The 12,050-nt window shown below is 27.4% G+C and overlaps 2 protein-coding genes and 1 long non-coding RNA gene across 5 annotated transcripts; 1 reads left to right on the top strand and 2 right to left on the bottom strand.

The window, feature by feature from the left end:
• Positions 1–324: 324 nt before the first annotated feature.
• On the bottom strand, positions 325–2,186 carry LOC106789612. The gene is made up of 2 exons (XR_001382007.1): positions 1,545–2,186; positions 325–1,432 (listed from the first exon to the last, which is right to left on the bottom strand). It is a non-coding gene; the product is annotated as an uncharacterized LOC106789612 (long non-coding RNA).
• Positions 2,187–4,132: 1,946 nt separating this feature from the next.
• On the bottom strand, positions 4,133–11,529 carry LOC106789581. The gene is made up of 9 exons (XM_014753921.1): positions 11,051–11,529; positions 10,759–10,945; positions 10,406–10,687; positions 10,097–10,338; positions 9,656–9,997; positions 7,298–7,400; positions 5,365–6,231; positions 4,771–5,294; positions 4,133–4,662 (listed from the first exon to the last, which is right to left on the bottom strand). The coding sequence occupies exons 1-9, from the start codon at positions 11,251–11,253 to the stop codon at positions 4,596–4,598; spliced, it is 2,817 nt and encodes a 938-aa protein (XP_014609407.1). The 5' UTR covers positions 11,254–11,529; the 3' UTR covers positions 4,133–4,595.
• Positions 6,261–9,648, top strand: LOC106789605 (transmembrane and TPR repeat-containing protein 4-like). Of its 3 annotated transcripts, none has more exons than XM_014753972.1 (12): positions 6,261–6,577; positions 6,649–6,874; positions 6,975–7,158; positions 7,229–7,408; positions 7,474–7,934; positions 8,009–8,166; positions 8,365–8,392; positions 8,484–8,591; positions 8,712–8,853; positions 8,948–9,062; positions 9,136–9,318; positions 9,424–9,648. In XM_014753972.1, exons 1-12 carry the CDS (start codon positions 6,547–6,549, stop codon positions 9,558–9,560), a joined length of 1,953 nt encoding a protein of 650 aa, XP_014609458.1. In that variant the 5' UTR covers positions 6,261–6,546; the 3' UTR covers positions 9,561–9,648. The 3 variants fall into 3 exon arrangements, with proteins under 3 accessions (XP_014609458.1, XP_014609457.1, XP_014609456.1); XM_014753971.1 differs by having other exon boundaries at positions 8,350–8,392; XM_014753970.1 differs by having other exon boundaries at positions 8,009–8,392.
• Positions 11,530–12,050: the final 521 nt, after the last annotated feature.

Raw genomic sequence — 12,050 nt, 5'->3', positions numbered from 1 at the left:
GTGTTTTTCCCAATGCATTAGCTCGCTTTTTCGAGTCGAATTATTGGATTGCTCGATATGAAAAATAAATTAAATATAAAATAATATTTACGAAAGTAAAAAAATCTGCTAATTGAGTTAATTTTGTTGTTTTTTTTTCTTTTGTAAACAAATAACACACACATATCAGTCTATAATTTATATAATAGTATAAAAATAATATTTTGGTAATATTTTTCTTCTATCTTTCCAGTTATTTCTTCCCTTTTTGACAAAGTTGTTTATGGCATACAATCAATTAATTTTTTTGTTCATATAACAAGATTTTTATAAAACATCGAGCAATTTTGTTTTTTTCTTTTTACATAGGATCTCGGAAATCTTTTTCACGTTGTACTCGAGAAAGCGAATAACGCATTGTTCCATTTTCTTGTCTGTAATGTAACGAACTGCACGTATGAATCATATGGAAGTGAAAGAGGAAGCACAAAAAGAAGAAGGAAAGAAATGGAGATGAAATAGAATATCGTTAACCCATTTTCTCGGTCTCTTATATTACGCTGATATAATACAGGCGGTACAATCTCTTAAATAAATTTTCTTCTTTCGATCGTCTTGTTATTCTAATCGCGTGTATTTCAAGAGAACGTCGAACAGAACATTTAGAGAAGTGTGTTTTTTTATGCATCAAATAATTCCTATTTCTATCTTCTATATTTGTATTCGTATTTTACATTTGTATTTTATATTAACATTTATACACTGTTCGTGAAATAATTTGAAACACACAGAGTGTCTCAGCTGAAGGATTATATATATATATATATATATATATATAAAGATCTGTACTCGTTTCGATCGTATAGATGAAATAAATAATTTTAATATCTATACATATATTCAAAATGATTTCCATGTATATAAAAATATTCTTCTCTGGGCTCTTTTATATTAATAATTAATATAACAGTAGAGTTTCAGATACACACCAGCTGTTATTTATGTTAAGAACAAAATAATTTGTCTTTATTACTCTTCCTTTTACGGATTTGAGGGATCCGTTCCCTTTACAATCATTTAACAACGAGTCGTAAATCTATCTAAATTACTATACTACTTAATTGAACAATATAAATTAAAAAACTATTAATCAATGATAAAATAACATCTTTGTAAAAATAAAATTGACGAGCAAATTACATTATATACAATAAGAAAAACTATAAAACTAAGGAAACAACATTTAACATACTAATGCAAATACATCAGACCTTACAGAGATTGTTTTATTACTTTACTTTGTTGTCAATCTTACTCATCCGGCTTCATAGCTCCCCCTCGGCTTACTTCATACTCTTTCTTAATTCTTCTAACTTCTTCATTTACTTTTTCCCTTAACTAATACCCTCCAAGATTAAACATATTTTCACCTGTATCTCTCCGTATCCTCCGCCTGTATCAAACCAAAAATCCAAGTAGCAGAACTCATCCATTCTCTCATCCATCCGTTCACCATTCATCCTCCATTCGTAGTGTATTTTACTTTTTCTCTTTTTGAACATTACCTTTTTCGTCCTATTCACATTTATCATTCTCTCTCACATACTTTTCAAAAACACTTATCAACATTTGCATCCCTCTTTCATCGTCCGCTAGTAGAACCACATCATCTGCATATGCTAGCAAGCACACTTTGCCATTCCCTAAATGCATTCCCCCTTTTCCCCTTTTCTGCAATTTTTCTTCCATATTCACCACTGAACAGAAGAGAGCTTAAAGGGCAGGTTTGCCTGAGCCCTCTTCTCATCCAAAACTCTTCTTCTCCTTTTACGACCCCTTGTTCTCACTTTGACCCTCGTCTCAGTGATGCATTCCTTTATTCTTTCGATCAGTACACCTTTTCCTCCTCAATGTCTACCACAGTAAAAAACTTTAAAATAAAGTGAACGAGCAGGCTAGTCAAGAAACGATAGACCTAAATTTACCTAAAACGTACTAAGTATCGAAACGAAAAAGGGGTAAATATTTCGCGCCGTAACACGTCACTCAAGGGGGTAGTAACCATGGTGAAAATACTAACAAGTGGACAAAATATTAATTTGTTTAATTATCGCTAGAGTGTACGTCAATCGTGGGTTTCGCGCGATTTCTATAATCAAATATAAAAATTAAATATTTATATTTATTAACTTTTTAACACACAAAGATTTATATTATAAAATTGTAATAAATAGTAATATATAATAATAAGAAAAAATGGTTGATTTTGAAAAGGATAAAGGTAATATAAGTTTACCTCAACGGTTACAGTCTCCTGATCCTGATGATAAAGAAACAGGAAAAAAGGTTGTACCTATGATTATTAATATGCAAAGAGCAGTCTATGATTTAAAAATTAATAATATTAATAACAAAATTCAAAGGTATAAAGCATTTATATACGCGTCATAATATTAAAATAGATATTTTTAATTTAAAAGTATTCATTTTTATTAGATTACAAGAACTAAACGATGAACTTATAAATGATCATAAAGAGATTGCCTTACTTTTAACTTCAAGAGATGCGGAAACGGCTAATGAAATCGCTCAATTAACGCGATATTTGTCTGCCGAATTATCAAAATTAGAGGAATATAAAAATAAATTAAATGTTCTAGAAAAAGGAATAATAAACGATAAATTGTTACATATAGAAAAAGTAAATTTTATAAACGAAAAATATGCGAAGAAACGTTTAGAATTGATATCGCAAATTAAACCATTGAGTAATTATTTTCGATATTTTTCTATTTTTTAACACAAATTTAAATACTGAAACAACAATATATGCAACTTTAGAATACATTACTAGATGCAAAGATAAATATGTTGAAAGATTATAGAAGATCGCAAGAAATTCTTAAAGAAAAATTAGAAAATACAAATAATTTTTTACTACAGGAGGAAGAAAAAGTAGAAGAAGAAGTAAAACAAATTCAACGAAAATTTAAACTTGATAGAGAAAAGTATATATCGAATGTATAATTATATAAATTTATTAATAAAAAAAATTAATATTTATATTAATATTAACATAGGCTTAAAAAGGACATGTACAATCGTCTTCTTGACTCTGCTGGAATTTTTCAAATAGAAATTTCGAGGTATATGCAAGAACCTATTCATAAACTTATAAGAGAAAATATTATGTTGAATAATTATTGGAAAGAAATTATGAATGAAAATCTTTCTAATAAAAATATATTTAAAAACTTCGAGTAAGAATATTATTTTTTATTATTAATTATATAATTTTTTCGAGCAAATATGTTTCATATTTTACTTCTTTTAGGCATACGAAGAAGATGCTTTTTAAGAAAAATAAATTAAATTATTTAAATACCAGATATAATATAAAAGTTACTAATATTCAAAGTCATTTATTAAAAATTTTAAAAGAAGTTCATAAAGATACAGAAAAACGTTTCATTAGTTTCAATGTTTTAAATCAATATAATCCTGAGAAATATTCTTCTGATAGAGATCACGCACAAACGCAGACTCATACCTCTGAGGTACATGTAAGAGAATTGGAAATTATGTTGTACAAAGAAAGAATTAAAATTAATAACTCAAAATGTATTAAAGAGAAAATACAATGTAAAATAAAGAAATGTAGGGAAACGCTTTATGATGTTAAATACGCTATATTATGCGCCCTAAAGGTACAATAAATTAAAAATTAAAATTATATTACATTTTATTCATCTTATACATTATATACATTTAAAGTATATAAAAGTACAATAATTGAATTGCTTTTTATAGATGACAGATAGTAACTCTAAATTTTCGCAAATGGATACAAAAAATTTGTTGCTATGTTTACAAAACATTATTGTAGAAGGACAAGACTGCATGTCGAACATTATAATTAAATCGTTAGTATTTGTATTCATATTTTATATAACTCAATTGCAAACAGATCGCATAAAATATTAATTTAAAACATAACAAATATAAAGGATGGAATCTATACCACGATCAAGTAATATGTACATTCATGGAGATCTTGGATTTGAACCTAAACCGATTAAATTAAGAGAATCAACTCAAATAGTAGAAAAGGAAATCTCCCCATCAATCATCTCAGAAACTTTTAATATTAAACAAATGGTAAGATTTTTATTTTATAGGTAATAAATCGACAGATTACTTACATAATGAATAATATAGGAAAAACAATCAAAAGAAGTTTTATTGAAAGATAAAAGTTCAATTTTATTCGAAACACCATCAGTTAAGGAATTAATTGAAATTGAATATTCAAATGCAGAGGATTCAGTTTCAGAAGAATTTGAAGTGACAAAAATCAGCAATGATGCAAGTTATATTGAAACTTTCAAAGAACAAAAATAGAATTTTATGATTAATTGAATTTATATTAGAACCATTGATTTGAAGAACATATATAAGTAACAATAGGGTTTATTATTTTTTAATAATATTATTTTACTCTGTCAAAATTTAATTACTTTATACGTTTTAAATAGAACCAATTATTTTTCATTGAAAAATATTATATATTTTTATAATCATTGCTATTTATATTTATATATAAATACATTTCATCGTCACTCCTTTAACGTTATTTTATGATCCGGTTTAATATATCTCTTTACCTTACCCTTGGTTCGTTTGCTAAAACAATACAATATATTTTTATTAATTTAATGATTACTATATAAATTAAAATCCAGTTTTTAATTATTACATTTATAAATAATGATGAAAAATAGAAATACTTACACAACAAGGTTAGCTGGTGCAACAATGTTCCTTTGCTGCAACGATTTGTAACGATCCTTTAATAAATTACCAATACGTCCGACGTTTCTTAAATTTCCAGTTAATTCCTCTGCTAACGTAAAGGAAGGTTCAGCAGGCTCGAATTTAACTCTACTCAATGTCTTCGTTTCTTTGGATTTTAATTTCTTTAATTCATTTCTCTTCTTTTGTAACATTTGTTCTTTCTTTTCTTTAATGCTTATTTGTTTTTGAAGTAATTTCAACTTGTATATATCAGATATTTTCTTTTTCTCCAATTTTGCTTGTGCTAATTTATTTGTCAAAATTTTTTGTTCCTTTTGCTTACGTCTTGTTACTAAAGTTTTCTTTTTATTTTTTACTGGTGGATTAATAGATTTAATATCGTGATCTATATCAGTATCATCATTGTTATTATCACTATTCGACTGATTTTTATCTTCTTTACAAGGCAAGCCCTCGGCCAATTCCTTTAACGTATTTTCATCTTTTTCATTGGGTGAAACCTAATAAAGATGAAGACAAACATTATTTAAAATTATTAATAAATAAAATATAAAAACTTATACGAATTACCTTTTTGAACATCTTAGTAGTAACTCTATTCAAATGAGCTTCTTCTTTCATTAACTCTAATTCTTTCTGAGCTATATCACTTAACAAATTTTGATGATCCTTGTAAGATGGATTATACGATGTACCAGGATGTGGAGCTTCTATCGCTGGTAGAACTGATGGTTTTTTAAGTAAGGATGTAGGTAATTTTCTTTTCCTTAAACCCATATGTGAAATAGTATGTCTCATAGTATCCGAAGTCATCCATTCTGTATCAATCTTGGATAAAACAGGATCTTCCTTATTCCAAATATCTTCTTTAAAATCACCTCGTTTATGTCGATTAGCTCTTTTCAAATCTGCTAAAGCTCTATCTTTTATTGCTAATTTTTCTTTCAATTTCAAAATACCCTTTGCTTTTCTTTCCAATTCCTTGCGACGCAAGATTGGGTGTTTACGTTCTTCTGGTGTTCTAACACGGTTTCTTTTAACGATTGGATCAGGAACAAGAGAATTTGATTTTAAAATACTAAAACACTTTGGCTCTGCATTTTTCAAGGCCAATCTACGCTGTTTTTTATCAACAGACTTAATATCCTTAATTGCAGTACCTTTATCAATTACAAACAAATCTTTATCTGATCGTTGAGCAATTGGCCCACCTAATCTTTCCTCTAACCTTTCTTCTTCTAAAAAATTGTCAACGTCAGTTGTGTCCACATGTTTTCTCCATGATTTTTTCGTTTTTTTAGAAACTTTACGCTTTTTAGTTTTAATGTCAATCATCTTGACGAATTTCTTACACCACCACGTGTATAGTAGAAAAATATTACGATATAATTCGACTCTTACTATATATATTTCTCCTACTCTTTTGATTTTGTTATACTACTGGCGCTACCTGGCGTCTAATGAAAGGATATAGAAAATGCGGTATAGCGGTATAGCGGTATAACGCTTGTATCAATCTGTATTTTTTGATAACTATTTCTCTTTTTTTATCAATTTTAAGTATACATAAATTAATTAAAAATATACGTTGTAATATCGGTAAAAATTATGTATAATAATATAAACATGTTGTTACTTATGATATTAAAAATTTGTTCGTTTTAATTAATTCAATATGTTTTTAACTATTTGAAATATATATATATAAGATGTTATTATTGTTAATATTTCATTTGTATTATTGTCCTTAATATGGCAATTAAAATTAATACAGAGCTTCCAGGTAAAATAATAATAATAATAATTAAAATGTATTTAATGAAATTATTTTATATTTATTTTTTAATATTTCAGGTGTTCCATTACCAGTGGCTCTTTTAATAATTATTATTTTATCGTTATGCTATGCAAATAGTTATAATGGTGTATTTGTATTTGATGATGCAGAAGCTATAGTCAATAATGATGATGCTCAAAAAACTCCTATTTGGAAAATATTTAAAAATGATTTTTGGGGTACTAAATTATCTCACAAGGGTAGTCATAAATCTTATCGTCCTCTTACAGTCTTAACATTCCGGTAAACAATTAGTTTAAACATACACAAAGTTCTGTGATTTATAAATATTAAAATATTAATAGAAAAAATATGATATTAATTGTTCTTTTGTTTTTTATAGAATACAATATTGGATCAGAGGTCATTTAAATTCTCAAGATTTTCATATTGCAAATATTATTTTGCATATAATTGTTTCCTTATTAACTTACTACGTGTTCAATATTCTTTTAAGTAACAAAGAACAAAATCTAGCTTTCTATGGAACAGTATTATTCGCGATACATCCAGTACATACAGAAGCTGTAAGTTATTCCATTGTAACAGATATATTATTTCATTCAGATATTATATTTATCGTAATAATAAATGAAGATTTCAGGAATTGTAGGTAGAGCAGAATTACTATGTTTGTTATTTATGTGGCTATCACTTATAATGTACAATCAGTGTATTATCGCTAATTGTTTTATTTCCAAGTTGTGTAATATAACTGGTTGCATTACAAGTATTTTGATAGCAATGCTTTGTAAAGAAACTGGCATTACTGCAATTGTAAGTATAAAAATGATTATATATCTCTACTTAATTTTTTGTAATTATGATTTTATGAATTACAGGGAATTTGTATAGTGTACGATATAGTCATTATAAATGAATTCTTACCAAACGATATATTGAAGTTACTAACAAGTAAAGATTCTCATATTAGCTCAACGATCGTTGCCAAATTAAATCGTTCATTTTTTATTAGAATGTTTGTACTTTTTTTAAGCGCAATAATGTTGTTATCTCTGAGATTTACTATTATGGAGTTTTCAACGCCAAAGTTTCAACCCGTAGACAATCCTGCATCATTCTTGGATAATTTTTTCCTTCGCTTTATCAATTATAGTTATATTTACAGTATAAATGTGTGGTTATTGATTTGTCCAGTGTGGTTGTGTTTCGACTGGTCAATGGGTTGCATACCTTTGATTATTGGATACGATAAAAGGATTTTTTGTATTATACTTTTTTGGATGTTCATGGGTACAATAATTGTCCATATTTTTTCAGCACATAAAGATAGATTTTTAAGGTATTATATATTTCATTCTAAATTTTACTTTTGATTTTATTCAATTAAGTAAATTAAATTATAATATGTTACAGATATACAATTATAGGATTAGCACTTTTAGTTGTACCTTTCTTACCTGCTAGTAATATCTTTTTTACTGTTGGATTTGTACTAGCGGAGAGAACTTTATATATTCCTTCAGCAGGATATTGTCTCTTAGTAGTTATCGGATTGCAAAAGCTTTTAAAGGGTACATCTCTAAGAAATTTATTAATATTATTTTACACATTCTTGTGTGTTACTTTTTTTATACGTTCATGGAATAGAAGCGATCAATGGAGATCCGAAGAATCACTTTTCAGATCTGCATTGGACGTTTGTCCACTCAATGCTAAAGTTCATTATAATATTGCTAAAAATGCGGCTGATGCAGGAAATCTTAATTTAGCTAAATTGGAATACGAAGAAGCCTTACGGTATATCTTTTATTTGAGCATATTTAATGAAAATAATCATTTAATGTTATATCATAACAGACTGATTTTGCTTTTTTTTTTTTATTTATAGTTTAAATCCAAATTATCCTCAAGCAATGAATAATCTTGCTAATTTACTTAAGGATGAAGGAAAATATGATGTTGCTGAAAATCTATTCAAACAAGCTGTCACATTGCAGTAAGACTTTATGGAATATTTTTGTTGCTAATATAGTATCAGATTAAAAATAATATATTGGAATTTTGTTTTCTCTCATTGTCATAATTATATACTAAAATATATATTTAACAATTATAGAAAAGACTTTGCCACAGCATGGATGAACTATGGCATAGTTTTATCTGCACTTAAAAGATACGAAGAATCAGAAAAAAGTTACTTGACTGCCCTATCTCAGAAACCCAAGTATCCTGATTGTTATTACAATTTAGGTGTTTTGGTAAAGAGATTAACATTAGTTTTTCTATATATATGTATTAAAATAATAATTGTTAAAAGTTCGATAAATGTACATCTAATGTCTCTTCTCATAGTATCTAGAACAAAAACATTATCACAAAGCATTAATAGCTTGGACAAATGCGACTAAATTAAAAGTAACTCATAGAAGAGCATGGACAAATATGGTAATATTGTTGGATGATCTAGGTACGTGTATTAAATAATTTCTGCAATTAATAATAAATCGTTATTAATTTAATAATTTATATCGTATTTGTAGGTATGTCAGAAGAAGCATTGAAAATTGCGAACGAAGCTTTACAACATATTCCTGATCATGCATCAATATATTTTAATATTGCTAATATATTAGGTAAACTAGGTAGATTTTCAGAAGCAGAGACATATTTTAAACAAGCAGTATCGAGGAATCCAACAGATTCTATGTTTTACACAAATTTAGGTATGTATTTTCTTCAGTTCATATATACAAAAATTGTATAAATATTATAGTTAATATTATATTAATATCTACACAAAATATATTACGCATTATGTATTTTTGTAGGTGTATTATATCATCGTTGGAATAAAGTTAACGAAGCAGAATATATGTATAAAAAAGCATTAGAATTTAATCCGCATTCACAAAGTGCAAAAGAAAATTTAAAAAAATTGCAATCATTAAAACGATCAATAAAATAATTATATTTTTGTACATTCTTTATACATTATTTGCAATGTATTAATGTTTCCTAAGAAATGATTAGAACTATACGTTTCTATCTCTACATATCTACTATGTATTAACATTTTCTGTTACTTCTTCGTTTGTTTCTTTCATTTCTACATCTTCTTCCATGTTTGTTTCGTCTAATATTGATTTTTCTCTTACGATATTAGTATCGCAGGGATAGCGAAATGCTTTAAAATTTCCTACCTTTTTACCATTAATGTAATTGTACGACTTAAAACAAACTTCACAAAAAAAACAAGGATTATGAGGTACTCTATCATGTTCTTTTGTAATCCATTTAGCAGCCAAAGCTCCACACATATAACAGTATATAGTTTTTTGTTGCCTAATCCTATTAATTCTTGGATATTCAGATATGTGTAATTCGTCATGAGGTTGTGCCAATCTAGATAAATATTAATTTTCAAATAAATTAATGAAATATATATTATATTTTATATATATAATTTATATGATATTAAAACAAATACATAAGCTAATATACCTTGCATCGCTGAATATAATGATATGTTCGCAAGAACCTTGGTGCATGTAAACCCATGGATAACCAAATCTAACAGAAAGGGAATCTATTCTAACGTTTTCCATATAATCAGTACGAAATGGTCCTAAATTTTTAGTTCTTGCCCATTCTATTATAGAACTACTATAATCTATATTTGCTGGATCTCTGAAGTCATTATAAAATGTTTCTTCAATATAAAAAAAGCCAGACTTATACACATCCTAAAAAATAATAAAAGAGCGATTAGAAACTAATTACAAACTAAATACAGTAAAAATGAACATTTACTTTTGCCATCGATTGCAACGGTTGATTAGGATTGTCACTGATTTCCACTGGAATTGTTAAGTCGCACATGCATCTTATTTTATCACGCAAATCAGTGAGCATCTGTCTTCCTAATACTGTTATCACATGTTTCAGGGTAGGTTTAGTTCTTCTATTTATATTTTTCATTATGTTAGTTGAATGCATAAAAGGTTTGTACACTCTAACATCAATGAAAATGTCTTCATACGGTACAATCAAATTACCTGTGCTCATATTTGATGTTTTGATATTGTCATAATTCTGTAAATATTCATTAAATAAATAAATAATAATTATAATAATATATATATAAATAAAAATAATAAACATACAACAAATATTTCGCTAGTATATTTGAACTGATAATTAGCTCTGGATTTTTTGCTTTCTTTCCACTTTCGAATAGTTTCTAAATTAATATCTTCTGTAATCATATCTGTCGTTTTAAAAATATTGAATTTCTTTGGTAGTTCTACTTCCAGTTTAGGAATCTCTCCAGGTACAGTTAAATTTTCTGTGCTTAAAATGAAATTAAAATCAAATTAATTTATAAATTAAATTTTTGTAGCATTATCTCTTGCTTGTTTGATCATCAGTTACAAGACACCCTATGTATTTACATACCTGCAGTATTCTTTCAATAATTCCATTTCCTCATCTGATAAATCAACTTGCATTAATTTAAGGATAGATGAATCCTCCTTTTTTTTTGAATCCAAAAAATTAAGATAAATAGGTTTAATAATATTGGAATATTCTGCAAAATATTCCTTTATGTTAATTTTTGCTGAAGCATTCTGATTATAATGTCCATATATCGAATCCATTTTTTGTTAACTATTATTTAGACTTTCAATCTAATATACAAAAACAACACTCGCGATTATTATTAACTTTGTTATAAAATATTAAAAATGTTAGAATAGGTTATACATCGAAGTTTTAATCTTATTCAATAAGACATGTTCCCGATACTATATTTAATCATATAAAAGATTAACCATTTTGATTTTAAAACACAAATACTCTAACATTCACTGAGTAATACACGATGAACGAATAATAATGAAAAAGCCATGTGGTCCTACGTCTAGAAATACTGCGCGTGCGCATTTAAGTATATAAACGTGAAACATCTGATTGGTTGAACAATCTCAGTACCGTATGCATTTGAGAAAAAAAAGAAATGCGAGCGAAATTTCGAACGACATAAATGAATTTTTACGAATTTTTAATTTGTTTATAAATTTTGTAGAAAAAATAAATAAATTTCCATTAACCCTTTCGCTACGGCAGTGCGCTCTGTCGGAGTGACGCCGCTATACGGACCACCGTGCCGCCGGAGTAGCGGCACTGTACGGAGCGGGTCTCAGGTGAGGCAGATAACGCCGTCTATAGGCGACGCTCGTACACACAGGACACCGCGCGGATGTCGCCTATAGGCGACGCTCCTAGCGAAAGGGCTGATAAAAAGACAAAGTTTCCGATTAAATATTAATTGTTATATTATAAATGCTGTATGTATTAATAATGAACCATTTTAAATGAAGAATATATTATTTTTTACAACTTTCACGATCGATTAAATGAAAAAATGTAAAAAAAGAAAATCAACGTCTAAAGA

This window comes from Polistes canadensis, unplaced genomic scaffold, assembly GCF_001313835.1.
Source record: "Polistes canadensis isolate GaletaPanama2010 unplaced genomic scaffold, ASM131383v1 scaffold_192, whole genome shotgun sequence".
Taxonomy (NCBI): Eukaryota; Metazoa; Arthropoda; class Insecta; order Hymenoptera; family Vespidae; genus Polistes; species Polistes canadensis.
Note: the sequence above shows the minus strand (reverse complement) of the source record. Positions and strands in the feature narration are given on the sequence as shown.